Raw genomic sequence first — 16,353 nt, 5'->3', positions numbered from 1 at the left:
CAGCCCAGGAAAAGCCAAAGGAACCCCACCAGCCCCTTCTCAGTAAGGCCTGTGCCCCTGGAAGATGGCCCCACACATACCTCTGATAATGGAAGGAGCTGGGGTGAGGCCAGAGAGAGGTTGAGGAAGCTCTGTCCTCATGACCCAAGATGTGTGCATGGGGAGCTGTGCCATGCAAACACCAGACACACCACACACACACCCATGTCACAAACACTCTACATGCATCACACCACAAACACACACCCACACCCATATATCACTTCCTACACCAAAAGAGATCAGGCGCAGAGTCTTAGGTCCTCAGTCCTGGAGAAACTCACCTGCCTCACTTCCTGGGCAGCCTGAGGCCCAGACAGGTATTCAGGAGGCTGAGCACCCGCTCCCTACAAACTCAAGCTCAACACACTGTCTCTCATGCTACAGATTGGGTTTTTCAGAGGTTCCAGGAGGGTCCCTATCTTGGTCCAAAGTTGTTTACCCTCTATAGGCCCTGAATCTTCCCAGGGTGTTAAATTACAGAAGCAATTTCCTGCTCTGAGGACCCCAGACACCCCAAAACCAAAGCTGCCATCAGCTAAGCCCGATTCTGATGAACTATTTTGATGAACACCCTTACATCAAAAGGACAACACAATTTCATGAACAAAGGCTGCAAATAAAAATGAGTTCAAAACTACCACTCTCCTGCTCCAAAAAGGGCCTGGGGTAAGGCACAGGCAGGCTCCAGGCTGCTCACAGCCCCCTGGGTGTCTGCAACCCTGACAGCAGCCTAGACAGCGAACGCAGGAAGCGGCAGATCCTGCAGACGGGGGTGTTGTTTCCCTGGATGACTTTGGATTGCAGTATCTGCCAGATGGATTTCAAAAGTCATCAGATAGAGACTCGGAAGGAAGCTGAGGAGCTGAAGGTCAAATGTTCAGTCTGGTGGGTTTTGATTGCAAAGGCCAGGTAATCCCATCAGCTCGCTCCCGGTGCCCTATTGATTATAGAAGTGTCTGGAAGCAGCCACACACATCAGATCTGGCCAACCCCCAACGCCAGCCTGAACAACCAGCCCCTCTGTTGCTGCCCCATTATAACCACGCCTTCTCTCCCAAAGGTTCCAGACGGGGGACTAAGAGAGGGTCATCTCAGAACAGAGAAAGGGAAAGTGGCCATGGCAGGAAGCCAGGGCTGCAGGAGACAAAGATCTACTCAGGTGTGGGAATCCCCCTTGGGACCAAGGCTGCCCGGCACAGCCTGTCCAGCCTACACATGAAGCCTTTTCCACCAGGGAGGACCACCCTGCAGACCTGCCTGCACCCTCAAGGTCACCCAAGGCTATCTGCCTGCCCTAGACAATGAGCAGGCAAGGCAAAGCAGTGGCAGACTAAAGGAGACTTCTAACAGCTTCTCTGAAACCCAGCTGTGGCCAAAGCATAGAATATTATTCCTGTATGCTCCAGAAAAGCCAGCTGCTAACTGCTGTTCCCTGACCAATAGGATACTGGGTTTTAAACCCTCAAGTCAAGTGCACAGGGTGGATGCGAGGAGACATGTTGAAATTCGCTCAGGTTTTGCCACTGGATAGTGGTCCTAAGGTAGGAGCAGGTCCCTCCTCCCACAGCCCCAGAAGATGCCCACACTCAACCCATGGACAAGCACCCTCTGACTTCTTGCTAGAGCCAGTTCTTCATAAAAAGAAATAAATAGGCAGAAGAAGAGACATTCTCAGAGCCCTTCCACCTCTCGATTCAGAAACCCCAGGTGAGGCCCTCCAGACGTCCTGATCAGAACCTTCTGGAAGCTGTCTTTCTTACCACAGTCTCTCCCCACAACTCACAGACAAAGGCATTCGGTCTGAGAGCCGAGCTAGCTCTCTGAGCAGTGAGCTCTCAGCAATTTCTGAGCCAAGAGGCAGGACCACAAAAAGGCTAAGAGGGCAGCCAGGTGAAAACTGCAGGTGCCACCCAGAGCCATGGGACGCTCAGCACAGGGGCCCCAGCTACTACTCAGATGTGACTCGCAAAGAAGGGCTAAGGCCACCACTCTGCTCCTGTGACCACCTTGGGGTGAAAAAATCTGCAAGGATCCTCTTACAGAGACCAGATCTAAACTCTTCATCAAGGTTGTTCTGGGTACTAGGGTTGGGTAACAAACTACCCTGACAGTCGGTGGAACAGAAAACCATTTATCATGTTCATGGATTTTCTAGGTCAGGCACTTGGAGCCCAGAGAGTATGCCTAAGCTCTGCTCCACAACACCTAGGACATCTAGACCTCCGCAGGAAGACTCGCTTCCGTGGGTGAACTTACCACTGCATTTGACATCTAGCCTCTCAAGTTGCACAGTGACACCACCACTTCTGAGCACCAAGACGGTCAGGGAATCCTGACCAGGGTCAGGGAATACAGACAGCAAATGGCCAGAAACGCTGCTGTGGTCAATTCTGGACATTACAATCTACCCCATCATTACTGCCTCAGGTCAGTGTCAAAAATATAACCATCCCCACAGTGGCCACCACTGTAATGACAGCCCAGGTGGCACCTCATGAGCAGCTCCACTATTATTTTGTAGGAAGGAACTGGAGCCTCAAACAGTGACCAGACCTATTCACCAGCCCCATGACCTCCACATGGACACTATACTGAACCACTGACAACATTAGCTCCCAACTGCGGCTCCAGGTCATGGGACCTGCATAGGTTGTCCCCCGACACTGGGCCAGTTTCCTCTATAAATGGGCATTCGCAAGGATTCAGCCACAAATGGAATACAAGTAGACAATAACTGAGGACAGAATGGGAAGGCAGTGATCAGGTAAGGCCTCTCCATGACAGTGCAGCCATTCACACCAAAGGCCAACTTGATGGGGAGTGTCCACTCCCCGCCCTCCTTCTCAAGAGCCACGCTAGGAAAATATCCCCCAGGAGAAACAGAGCCGGCTTCTCTTCTACTGCCAATTCTGCCTGAAGCTGAGTTGTCATAGCAAAACTGAAAGCCCAGAGCCAGGCTGGGATCCTAAGAGTAGAACTGATGCCAGTTTGTGGGCCTGGCCCCCCAACTCCAAGACAGCACAAGAGCTACATGCCAGGGCCAGCAAGGGAAGCTGTGGAGTCTGCACTAAAGAGCCTGTGAAGGGGAGGAGAGGCCACAAAGCAGAAGAAGTCCAGGCAAGCCCTGCAGTGGCCTTGGCCCTCTGCAAAAAGCCCAGAGTCCCTGCAGCAGCCAAGTGCCTTGTCATTCAAACCAGCCATTGACTCACCAGCCCACCTGGTAATGAGCGTTCTGGGGCACTAGGCAGCAAAGGCTGCAATTTACACATTAGCCAAGAATAATCACTCTCCAGGCAGAAATGACAGGCTGGAAGGCGGGGAGCATTTAGCAGGATCCTCTGATCACCTCAAACATCCCTGGTTAAGCACAGCTTCTGCCTCAGTGCCTGCGAGAGGCAGGGACAACTCTCCAGAGGCCCTGGAGCTGGCAGGCACTATGGAGGGTGAGGGAGGGGCAACTTCTCCTGGGGGACAAGGCCCAGTCTCTGATCCTACACCTGTGACACAGGACAGCTCTAAGATCCCATCCTATCTCAGAGATAGGCCAGCGAAGGACAGGCTCATCTGTGGCCAGATACAGGAAGGAGTAATGTCCCCGCATGACGGTGATGGGCCCCAGACTGCTCTCCCTGATCCAAACCAAATCTACCACATGGGCATATGCAGCCCCTAGCAAGGCCAAGTGGATGTGACCCCCACCCACTGGGGCCAAAACCTCGGGCATTTTAACTAAGCTGAGAATCCTTGATTTCAAGATTAATATCCCCACCATACCCCAGTTTGGATGTCTCTTCCCAACCAAGGCACAGGTTGCTAGCAAGAGCATACCATCAAAGGGTCCTGCTCTTACCACCAACCTCTCCTCTTGTTACTGCACCTCCTAGCCACCCACTGGCCTAACCTGCACTCCCACCCCCATTGCCACCCCCAGCCACCCAGTGGTCAGCAACCATGGTAACATGGCAGAGACCACTCCTTACTTTCCCATCCAGGTGGCATAGCTGGCAGGAAGCCTGGGCACAAAGAGAGTGGATTTCCCAGTGTCAACATTGATGACGCCATAGCAGCCTGGCTCGAGGACACCAAACGCCCAGTGAAAGAAGGACTCCTGTGGAGGGAATAAGGAGCCGGCGATCAGGACAGAAACAAGAGGGGGAGGGGGAGGGGGAGGCAAGCAGCAAAAACGGCCTTCTTTCCAGGAAACAGACCAGTGCCCTCATCCTCTTGGAAACTGACCCCCAATCCCACACAGCCCTCCCACCTCTGCTCTCGGCTCCCGGCTCTGGCTGCAGACTTCCCATCTCACCCTGCCATGGCTTGGCAAGGGCAGCCCGGAGGCTCCTCCGAGCCTGCTCCAGGCTCTCCAATGATGCGTGTTTTGTGTGTGTGCCCCAGCTTTCCTGTGGCCCCAGCCCCCACCCACATTCCCCAAGAACATAGCAGGGTTGAGACACAGTGCCCAACAGCCCCACAATTCCAGCTCAATTCAGACACCCAGGCCAGACATCTACACCAAAATGGATTCCCTCATTTAGAACAGCTTACTTCCCCCAACCACCCCCGGGGCAGCTGATGACTTCAGTGTTTAGCAACAAGCACTGAGCTCAAACCACGTCATCAAGGTACGATGTGTAGGAGGAGCTCTTTTGAGATTTACCCAGCCTAACGGTCAGTAAGAGAGCCCACAGGTGAATATAGGAAACTGATCTTTAAACCAGGAGAATGTAAACTTTAAGAAGCATCAAGCCTGGTCAAAAAAAAAAAGAAAAAATTTAGGCCCCCATGTTGCTAGCAGCTGGAGATTATAGTCTTGCAGCTGCAGAAACAATGGGGCAGAGGGAAAGGACCCTTGGGACAGGAGGGGCTTTCCATTAAGGAAAAAAAAAAAAAAAAACCTCTCCAATCACCCTTAGCAGAGGATCTCAGCCTGTCTGTGCCCTGCCAGGACAGACATGGTCTACCTGGGGAGGCCAGGCCTTGCTACTTCTCTCCACCTCAGCAACTCCTCACATTCCCTGTCCCACCACTGAGTGGATGCTGGCCCAGGTCCCCTAGGCTTTCTGTCCCCAGGGAGATTCTGGAATTCCCACTGTGGTTGGGCCTGGCAGCAGGGAGAAAAGAGCACTAGACATGGAGTCCAAAGACACGGTTCTAATCCCAGCATCATCTCCAATAACAATCATCAATAATAACAAGTTATTACCCTTCTTGAGTCTCAGTTTCTTCATCTGTAAAGTGGGTATAATGCTAGGACCAACATGCGTGAGCCCAGCCCAGGGTCTCCTGGCTTTATGGGCAAGGGTCCTTGTTCCTAGGGACTGAATGCTGCCAGCTATTCTCAGCTGAGGCCACCATATTCAGGTAGGACAACACGGGGCTCCAGAACCAAAGGTGTTCCCAGACCGCTTTCCAGCAGAGGAAACCAGGGAGACTCAGCACTGGCCAAGCCAGGATGAAAGGCAGGCTCTGACTGCTGCTCAGACAAGCAGCCCAATCACACATCCCCTCTGGGTCCTCCTCAGTGCAGATGGCGTCCAACCCCAGGAACACAGCCCAGCCCACCCTCTGCTCGCCCACCCCTGTGCACACCAGACCTCACCTGTCCGAATTCACCTGGCCTTCGGGGCACACCCCAGTGGCTCCCCCTCCACGAAGGCCGGCCTGCTGGCTCCCCCAGGAACATCACTTTTCTGCACATTGGCCTGAGGGAACTGAGCCTGGCTGGTGACAGCTCTGGACATTGAGCCCCTCAGCATGGACTCCCCCCGACTACCCTGCACCTCCCAGGGCAGCCCTGGAGACTCACCTGGCGGAAGATGACACCAGTGTCGGTGCAGTAGCGCTGCGTCTCCTCGCCGCCCTGCAGCAGCACAGCCGAGCCAGGCCCCACGGCCGCGTTCTTCTTCAAACGCTCACACAGGCGCCGCCGGTTCAGCGCGAAGAGCGCCAGCGGGACCTTCAGGGTCTCATTCCCCAGGGAAAAAGAAGGGCTGCAGAGACATAAGCACACGGGCACACAGGCCGTCAGCGCCTCCAAGGGTCCCACTGCCCAAGGTCTGAGACTGTGGGGACCCACCAGCCTTGGCAAGCCAGTCAGAGCTCCATCGCTGTGGCTCCGAGAGGGTCACTCGCTGGGCTGCCCAAGGGCCACAGGGCTCATCATCCACCCTGCCCTGCTGACTCTGAAGGCCTGGCCTACCATGGGCTTGAGGGGCAGCTGATCTGCTCAGGGGTGCAAGGGTGAGGCCACGGAGGGACAGCCTGCAGTGCTCAGAGATGTCACTCAACACGATCACCCTCCAGGATCGTTCCCAGGAGCTCCAGGTCTGCTTAGAGCTTCCCGTGACGGTGGCCAGCGTGAAACAAGATCTGACCCAGACAACACTGGCCTCTGACTGTGTTCCCAGCCTTCTGTCCCATTCTCCTCAAGCCTTTGACCCACAGCCTGGGTTTGCTGTCCCCACCCCAACAACACTCATACCCCAACTCTCTTAGCGCTCTCTCTCTCTCTCTCACACACACACACACATACACATACACGGCACTCTGAGCTGAGTGTCTGAGGAAAAACCAGGACAAGATGATTCTGTGAGCAGGAGTCACAGGGGTACAGACCCTGTGAACAGCAGAGGGACCAACAAGGACGTCACTGAGGAGAGCGCCTCGAGGGGTGGGTAGAGCAGGGCCTGGTAGGGTTGGGAGGTGTCCCTCTTTGGCTCCTCATGCCCTGCTGGATTCCCCAATCACCAGAAGACACAACTCATGCCCAGCACCCGCCCCTCAAACCCCCCATCTGCCTCTGGACCCCCGAGGCTTCTCCTCCACCTGCATGGCCCCCCCACCCCTAGCTACTCGTGGGCACTCCAGCAGCAGCTTCCCCTCAGCATCAGCCACAGTGGAGCACACTGGAACCCTCCCGTCCTGCAAAGAGAAAGAAAATGACTCCCCTGGTCCCCTGGCGGTCTACTTCGCCCTCCCTTCGCATTTAATATCCTCTAAAGAGCCACTCAGCCCATGTCCCCAGCCCTGGTCTGACAACCCTTGCTCTCCCAGGTCCACCCCATCAGGTCTCTGTACCACACACACAGCCCAGGGGGCACGATGACCCCCCACTCTTGAATCTGCACTAGTCCCCACTAGTCCCCAGTCCTCGCCAGGCCTCTGTGCCCATCACACTGACTCCGTCCTCTCTCCCTCCCCAATGGCCAATGTCCTGCTGGAGCCCCGGGGCTGGGTTCTGGACCTTTCCCTCACTGGGCTCCTTCCCATAGTGCCTTGGCTTTAAGCACCCACTGTTCCCGTAGGCCAGCGACATCCCCCTCTAGATTTAGAAAGCCCCTGGCCTCTTGATCTGCATCTCAGACCCCAGTCACCTTAAACTCAGCAGACACAACAGACCCAACCCTGCCTGCTGGTGCCACCAGGAGGGCGCCTCTGCCTGACTGTTGCACAGTCATCCTCATCTCCTCTCTCATCCCCCCCCCCCCCCCCGGTCAGCAAAGCCACGGGCTCTAGCATCCACACACACCCAGAACCTGACCCCATCACCTGTTGGGGACCACCTCCCACCTGGACCACTGCAAGGAACTCTCAGGTATTCTCTTGGTCCCAGCTCCCTGCCCCTCACCAGCTCCTCGTGGGCTCAGAACAAGGTGCAGCCTACTCCCTGGTCTGCCAGGTGATGAGGGGTCAAGAAAAGGTTTCCTCCCCTGCAACATGGGCCTCCTCTACCCTCAACACCAGGAGGGTGCCGTCCTTTGCTGCTGCTGTTGCTGCTGCCCAAAGGGACTGCTCTCCTGAGGTGCCCACTCTCATCCACGCTCTGTCCACCCCTCTGCAGAAACGCCTCCCTCTCCCCAGAGCAGCGTCTACTTGTCACCCACCCAAACCTCAGCCCCTGCTCCTCTGCCTCTCCAGCATCATCACCAAGGAATTCATTAGCTCGCTGGGTGAAATCCAAGTCCCATGAGAGGGACAAAGCCTACCTGTCCAACAAATTAGGAGGGAAGGAAGGGCAGAGTCAGCAGGCCAGCTGGAAGCCAAAGTGTGAAGAGACGAGTGACCGGGGTGGAGAGGGGTAAGGCAAGCGGAGAGGGTTCAGCCTGGGGACTGCAACAAAACCTTCCCTCACAGCAATGTGGCCATGGAGAGGACTCAGGGCACCTCACCTGAGACCCTTGGAGGACCCAGCCTCCCGCCAGGGACACAGCAGGTGGTGCCTCTTGTACATCTTGGCCCCAGAGCCACCTTCTAATGAGGTCTTCTCATGTTTCCCTCTTTGAACCTGCAACACTTGTCCTGCTGACCCCCATGTTGCGCTGGGCAGGTTTCCCTCCAGATCCCCCCCACCCACTCTGCCCAGATGGACTGGGCCCCAACAGCCTGCCTCCTGCCTCTGGCCTCCAGGTGGGCTGAGACAACAGGAGGTATAAGAGATGGGGGATGACAAGGACAGAGAAACTACACCTGTGCTCCTCCCTGGCAGGCCATGAAACTAAATGGCCTACGGCAATCCCTCCACACAGGGGCCACAGCTCTGGCCAGGCCACCTGAGCCCTGGTGCAGTCCTCCCGGAATACTAAACAGCTTCCCTCCTCTTCCTTCCAGGTTCCCAGCACCTGCCCACAGCTCTGAGAACTGTCCCTACATTAAACTATCTTCCGACACCCTTGAGCGGGCTCCTCGCTTCAGACCTGGTCCTTGGCCTCCTACCCTAAATCAGTGTGTGCCCTGGCACTGTCCTCTCCACCCACTTGGCCCATGAGACACAGATCTAGGCCTGCTCTAGTCACTGCTGCATTCTGGGCCTACCACCCTGCGTGATACATAGCAGCTCTCAGTAAGGATCTGCTGAGTGTACGACTCACAGCTGAAACACCAGGCCACACTCCAAGCTGCGCAGATCAAAGGTGCCACATCAGCACCAGCGGGGCAGGAAGCAGACCCTTGGGTTCCCTTCTAGTCAGGAAGGGTGGAAGGGTCAGGATCAACCCGCACACACCAACAGGGCTATCCCTCCCTGGGCAGGTGCCCATCCTTCCTCCCAGGGTAAGCAGATGGTGGGTGGACCCAAGTGACCAGGGCTTCCTCTATGCCAGGGTGCTTCTCTGTTATGCTCAGCCACAAGGGAAATTGGTGAAAGCTTGTAAACATGGCTGTCCCAGCTGGCCCTGCCATCAGGAAGTGAAAGCGTTTCTGTCACATCCATGCATATGAGTCCCCCAGAGCCTCCCACACCCTTTCCTTCATCGGGCAAAGGCCATGGTGCAGGGTGGGCACAGGGGAGAAACTCATCTCTACAAACTCCCTGTCAGCACAGAGGCAATGATGATGGGACCCTGCTACAGATGGCCTCAGCCAGCATCACCCAACAGCACCACTGGCTGAACATGCCCAACAGGGGCCACCTCTTCTCCCACGGCTCCACCTCCCTCTGACCAGTCTCCGCCTTAAGCATGTGGGGTGCTACCTCCACCTGGCCTGTGACCATACTCTACCTGGAGGGGGTGCTCAAAAGGGCTGGGCCTCTTGTCAGATCCTTTGGAGAGGCCGAAATCCCTTGGGACCCCCACACTGGGGTTTATTGACCGTTATATTTAAGGGATTTGAGCACCAGCAGATATTGGTATTTGAGGGGGGTCGTCCAGGAACCAATCCCCCTAGGACACTCAGGGATGACTGCCCTTATGACTTCCCCAGGGCTCAGTCTGAATGAGCTCACCCTGGCCAGGGCTCTGGGCCTACAGGGCAATGTTCCACAGTCACTAATTACTGCAGGACACCCGGAATCTAGGCTTAGAGAGACATGCCCTTTGATTTCTCACAGCATAAACCAAGCCCCCAGAGAGACGGTCAGGCCCACAGCCAAGGCAGGTGTCTTCTGCCTGCAAATTCAGCAAAAGCAGTACTAATAAAATATCTCCAACTGGTTTCTGCTGGAGCTTTTATTAACTGGCTCTTGGAATTTAAAAGGCACAAGCCATGTCATCCCCGAGACCCAGGACAAATAAGGTCCACTTCACTGCAAACAGTCAAGGACACAGGGATGCCCCAGAGGAGCAGCTGGGGCAAGAACAAGCAGACAAGCCTCTGGCCCTACAGGACAGCCTCCCCACCCCACCCTGTGCAAGCCAGGCACCAAGGGCCCAGCAAGCAACCCAGGGCCAAAAGCAGAGCTTTTGGGAATGGGCCAACCCCCAGGGAGGGTGATGTCCTTGTACCTATAAACTGTCCCTGTCCTATAAAATCTGTGTCCCCATATCAGTGCCACTTCTCCTTTACCCTCAAAGGCCACCTGTAGGGTTTTGACCTAAGGACTGTGGACCCCTGGGGAGTCACACATAGGATTTAGAGGCTTCATCCTTTTGTTGGGAAAAAAAATCAGACCTTTATTTTCTTTAATTTCTAATAGAAATTTACATTTTTTTTCAACTATTGATGTAAGCAACTAATCAATCAGTATCAGCAATGCATGTGAATTTATCACCCACAGAAACCACAGGCACTTTCAATTCACAGTATTGCTGTCAAAATCAAAATAGTTATCAGACCTGCTACTAGCTTTTATTAGTTAATGTGTTAATAAAGAAACATATGATCAATCGCAAATTTAACATTTTGGTAAATGTATTTTCATATAATGGATATTCCTTGTAATCATCCGTACTTATTTCATGCATTTAAAAATATTAGGCCAAGAAGGATGCTGCTATGGTTTGTCCCCAAAAGTTCATGTGATAAGAGACCTGGTTGCCCACGTAATAGGGAGTGGAACCTTTAAGAGGTGGGACCGACTGGGAGGTGCTTAATTCATTGGGGGGTACCACCCTCAGAGGAGGCTGATACCTGTCTCACCAGAATGGGTCAGGCCTGGCAGGACTGGAATAGTTACTGAGGCAGTGGATTATTATAAAATGAGTTCAGCTTTCTCAGCTGGTTCTTTTGCTACAAGACCCCTCTCTTCCCCACAAACAGCTTCCCATTCTCTCATGTGCTCCTGCTGTGTGATGCTATCTGCCTCTGCAGCATGAGGCCCTCAAGAGATACAGTCAGCTGATCTAGCCTCCAGAACTATGAACCAAAATAAATCTCTTTGCTTTAAAAAGTACCACATCTTGGGTATTTTATTATAGCAACACAAAATAGACTGGCAGGAGCACAGGTTTCACCAATGCCCGTGGGGTTCACAGCACAAACCAGGGTAAGATTCCTGCACTACAGTGTGAAGTCACTTCTCAACAGGGCCACACTGCTAAGCTCCTGGTAAAAAGCCAGCCAACAACTAGCCAGCTTCTCAACTCTCAGCCTCCGGCATAGGGCCAGGCATCGAGTAGAGGCTTGGGAAGCCTCCTGGCTACCTAACCATCATCAAGGCCGGCGGTCACCTGGCTGGAGAGGGCCTCAAAGCAGCTGGTGAGCATTCCCACTCCACTTCCTCCACTCCTAAGGAGGATGAGGGGGTCAAGCACACAGAGGGACCAACAGAGGGCCTATGTGGAAATAGAACCAAGTCTAGGAAAAGTCGGGGAGAGCAAAGGGGCACTCAAGGGCAAACCTGTCTCCCTCAGACCCACCATCTGCAGCTCCCAGTGCTCGCCCAAGGCCTTTACTCCGAGCACAAGATTCACATCAGGGCGGGACAGAGGGACAGGCTTTTGACCAAGAACATCTCCAGATACTCTCCAGAAGAATGCTGACTTCAGTGTGGCCTATGGCCCAACAGGGCCACACCCAGGGCACTCACTTGCTGCTTCCCTTAGCTCTGCAACAGTTCCTGGGTGCCTCTCAGTTAAAGAATGAGAGCTAGATCCATCCCACTCCTTGGAATCTATCCCCCTTCCACCCACAACTTCTTTCCTCAGTTGCCAAGTGTCTCTCAAGACAGCAGGACAGGATGCTGGACTAATTTAGAGTAAATGCCCCTTTCATGTGTGTGGCACATTTCACCAGACACCAATCACAGGGCATCCACAGATGGCCCTGGGGATATAAGCTGAATGGGTTCCGGGGCTCCTAGAATGCCAGGAGAGGCAGGAAAGGAAGCCACCCCCCACCCAGTCATGACGGGCGGGTGAGGAAACAGGTCCTGCCAGTCGGGAAAACTTGGATCCTCTGGAGCTCTGAGTAGGAAGCCTGAGTTCTGAGTAGGAGGCCAGGAAATGTCTCTGGGAGGAGGAACCATCTGAGCTGGGCCTGCAAGTTTGTGAATAATCTTGTAATCATGTCAGAGGACAGGGGTGGTCCAGGACCAGAAGGGGAGGGGGCCAAGGAGCGAGAATGGAAAAAGCCACATGAGGAAGCGGATGCAGACAGGTCTGGCTGGAGCTGAAAGGTCCCAACTCTGTCCACAGAAAGCTCAAAGCCCGGCTCAAGAAGGCAGGGCTGCTTCCCACCAAGTGCCACAGGATGGAGGCCCTCTTCGTGGAGGAATTAATGGTGAGTGCAGCTGACCCTCAGGAGGCTGGGAGACCTTCTGTCTCAAAACAGAAGCCCCTGCCCAGGCAGGCCAGAGTAGTACCTACCCTGAAACACTCCCCAGAAGAGCCTCTTAAATTACTAAGTGAGCCTAAGATACTACTTAGGGCTTCCACTGTTCCCCAATTCATGTGTGGCACACCTCAGTCACATGGGACTCTCAGGGAGCTCCCCAGTCCTAGGCTCTGGTAGGACTCTATGAGCAACCAAATCTAACTCCCTGGCCATGACTTCATGGCTCATTATGCATGATACTCTGATCTGTCCCGTGAATGCTACAGCTGGGAATGGGGTTTTGCTGGGGACATACTCAAATCTCTTGGGGAAGCAAGTGGGCTTAACCTCAGGCTCAAAGACTCTAAGGGAAGCCCTGTACAGCTTGGGATGGCCCTTCCCAAGGAGGCCCTGCCCAGCCTCTGGAAGCTCCCCTACCTGTCAGGTTTCCCTTTTAACAGTGACCCTTTCCAAAACCTCTCTCAATTCTGCTTTAACCTCCTCATCCATCTTGTGTGATGACCCAGAGAATCAGTTCTGCTACAAAAGCCCCTCCTTCCAGTATCCAGTCAGTTCCAATCACCAGTTTGGCTCCTCTATACCTTCAGAAGAGGAGCAGGCCTTAGACCAGCCTGGAGCCCTAACCAAAATACAGCCCCTGGCACTCCCTGTAGCCACCTGACCAGCCCAAACAGAGAGATAACCAACCCACAGCAGATGCCAGACTACACCTACTGCTCACTTTGTTCCTTAAGACAGAGTCACAGGCTGGGTTCAAAGCTCTGATCCTGAGCTCCTTCACACCAAATTGGGACTTTGGTCTGCAAAGTTCTCTACCGGAAGTGTCTCATTGCTTAACTCCTAGCACAAAGATCATCCAGGGAATGAAGCCTTCCCACATTCTCCCCTGACCTTAGAGTCCATGTCCCTCCAAAGCACACTCCAAGACCTGAGGCAGAGAGATGACAGAGCCCTGTATGTCCATCTACCCTAGTGGCCTGTGAGTACCCAAGTGTCGGCCCAAGTGCTGTACTTGGAACACAGCAGGTGCCCACTAAATGTCTGATTTGTACATTCAAAGCTTTCCCAACCTTGAGGGTCAACTGAGAACCTACTGTGCTGTCATTCTCCCCACCTCCCCCAAAATGCATTCTGTCCACTAGCTTCCCCATTCTGATCTCAATTCCCACCCTGGTATCTGAGATGCTGCTCCCTTCTATCCCTACCCTTCCTAGTGCCCTGTGCCACCAGATCCACAACCCCTTCTACTGAACTCACAGCACCAAGGGAGCAAGCTCCTTAAAAAGTAGATCCCAGTAGATTAAAACCTCTCCCACCCCTCAGGACAAAGTCTGGAGAGGCCAGATGGGCCACCACACCCTCTAGCCCAGGGATGCACCCCTCCTCCCTGTCCCCAGGACACTCCTCAACTCTCAGTCTTTATCTCTTAACCTTTGCTCAAATAGTCCCTCATCTGGAACAATCTCCCCAACACTTTGATGAGCCTTTTCATTGACAATGCTCCCCACTAGGACAACTAATTCTTCTTTCATTCTGCAGAATTATGGATCTCCTACTGTGTGCACGGGGCTGGGCCAGTGAGGCCCACTGTGAACCGTGAACCATTGATGAACTCCACATTTTATCAGGCCACAGGCCTACGAAAGTATGACAGGTCGTTAGGGAAGAGGAGCTGACATCTGGGCCCCGAAATAAGGGGGAAGCGTCCCTCTGGCAAAAGGGGGTTCCTCGCCCACCTCTTCGGGAAGCGCCTGGGGACCAGCAGCCAGGGCCCGGCCACCTTCCCCTCTGAGGGGCGTGGCAATGGACACTCGCGTCAACCTGGGCCCCCACCTTGGCCGCACACAGTGAGGCCACCACATGTGTGCGGCTGAGGCCTGGAGCCAGGGTAGCCCCAATGGCCGGGGGGCAGCGGGAGGGTGCAGGGGACTGCGGGCACCAACGCTGGCCCTGGCTCGGGCAGCGCGGCCGCTGGGCGGGCGGGAAGAAGCGCACAGCCCGCTGCCACACGAGGAGCCCGGCCGAGCCCGGGGCTCTCACCCCCTGTCCAGCGGGGAACACCGAGGTCCCCTCTCCGTGGCCGGCAGGAGCGAGGGAGAGGAGCCCCACTCACCTCGCAGCAGACGCCATGTTCACCCGGCGCACGAGTCACGTGAAGTACGGCGTCAGCTGAACCCGGCCAGGACCCACTGTAGAGGGCGGGACGGGGGCGTGTCCCGGGAGGGGCGTGTCCCGGGCGCCTCTGCCCCGCCCCCTCCGGAGTGGGGGCTCCGCTGGACGCAGAGGCCGAGCGCTGGACCGTGGAGAGCATTGAAGCGCCAACCTCCGGCTGCAGGCGAGGTATGAGGCTGGACCGAGCATATTCCCACCCCTTTCTATGATGGGAGGAAGTGACCCGAGACTGTACACACCTTGATTCTGCTTCAGCCCGGGACCGGGTCCCAGCACTCCCGCGGGAAGAACACATCTGAATAAAGAAACCTTGGGAGGACGTCAAGAATGGTAGTGCACACCTGTAATCTCAGTGACCACTCCGGAGGCTGAGGGAGGAGGATAGCAAGTTTGAGGCCAGCCTCGGCAACTTAGCGAGACCATATCTCAAAATGAAATTTATAAAGGGCAGGGGTTGTAACTCAGCGGTTGAGCGCCCCTGGTTTCAAGCCTCTGTATGGGGGCAGGGGGTGGTGAGAAGGAGGGGAAAGAGGGAGTCTCTGAACCAGGTTAGGGAAAGGAAAGAACTTGAACAAAGGCTGGGCAATTGGAGGAACGGAAATCGTGAGGAGAGGGAGGGGTAGGAGAGAGGTACAGCCTGAGGTAAGCAAGGGCCAGATCCTGTAGGGCCTTGAGAATGGGGCTTGGGAGTTAAGTCTGGTAGGATCTTTTTTGCAAGCCTCCTCAATTCCATAATAGAGAAGAATCTGGAGGAGGGAAGGAATAGAGAGGAGTGGCCCAGTGGACAGGGGTGCAGGATGGCTTGCTTCTCTGCCCAGCTGGGCTCTGGTGTTGGTGCAGAATCCTACAGAGAAGGAGGAGTTGGACATGGTGGTGCATACCTATAATCCCAGCAATGGGGAGACTGAGGCAGGAGGATCACAAGTTCCAAGCCAGCCTCAACAACTTAGGCCCTGAGCAACTTGGTGAGAACTTGTCTCAAAATTAAAAAAATAACAAGGGCTGGGGATGTGGCTCAGTGGTTAAGCGCTCCTGGGTTCAATCCCCAGTACCAACAAAGAAAAAAAAAAAAGTGGGGGGAGATGTAACACTCAGAAAGCAGGTGCTGCCCTCCCTACTGCCTACTGCCAACAGGTGTGGAGCACTTATAGGCAGGCACTGACCCAAATGCTTTGCCAATGTCAGCTCACAGAAATTCCTCAAAAGCCCTGTGAGATAAGGATTATCCTTAATGCCATTTTACAGATGAGGGAACTGAGGCCCAAAGAGATAAGTAACATGCCTGAACTCACACAGGTCAGTGGGTCCTCGAGAAATTGTACCCTGTCCCATTATGTAGTAGCCCCACCTTCAGCTGAAGAGACTCAATTCCCTGATAAAGGACAAACTTTGAAAAATAACAAAGATGAGCAGAAAGCTATTTGTGCCACTTTGTCAAAGGAACAACGGCTCCCAACTAAAGCAATCCCACCACCACTTCTTTTGACGTAAAATGTCAAAAGTAAGCCGACTACCAGCTCCTAATGCTTACTAATGTGAAAAAGAAGTAATTATCCTAAATAGTTACAAATAACAGGGAGAGGGCAGGAGACAACCGAATGGAGCACCCTTGTCAGTGGGCAGTGGAGGCAGGTCCTCCCCACCCAGCCC

General features: G+C 54.4%; 1 protein-coding gene across 1 annotated transcript in view; it reads right to left on the bottom strand.

Annotated features, from left to right (window-relative positions):
* The window catches only part of Pepd (peptidase D), a 126,183-nt gene extending 111,456 nt beyond the window's left edge, over positions 1–14,727 (bottom strand). The window contains exons 1-3 of the mRNA XM_076837625.2: positions 14,645–14,727; positions 5,849–6,032; positions 4,023–4,150 (exon numbers count right to left, since the gene is read on the bottom strand). Of these exons, the coding sequence (XP_076693740.1) occupies positions 4,023–4,150; positions 5,849–6,032; positions 14,645–14,661 (329 nt within the window). The 5' untranslated portion in view covers positions 14,662–14,727. The remainder of the gene's footprint in view (positions 1–4,022; positions 4,151–5,848; positions 6,033–14,644) is intronic.
* Between the last annotated feature and the right edge of the window lie 1,626 nt (positions 14,728–16,353).

The sequence above is a fragment of the Callospermophilus lateralis genome, chromosome 18, assembly GCF_048772815.1.
Source record: "Callospermophilus lateralis isolate mCalLat2 chromosome 18, mCalLat2.hap1, whole genome shotgun sequence".
Lineage (NCBI taxonomy): Eukaryota > Metazoa > Chordata > Mammalia > Rodentia > Sciuridae > Callospermophilus > Callospermophilus lateralis.
This window is presented reverse-complemented; position numbering and strand designations above follow the sequence as displayed.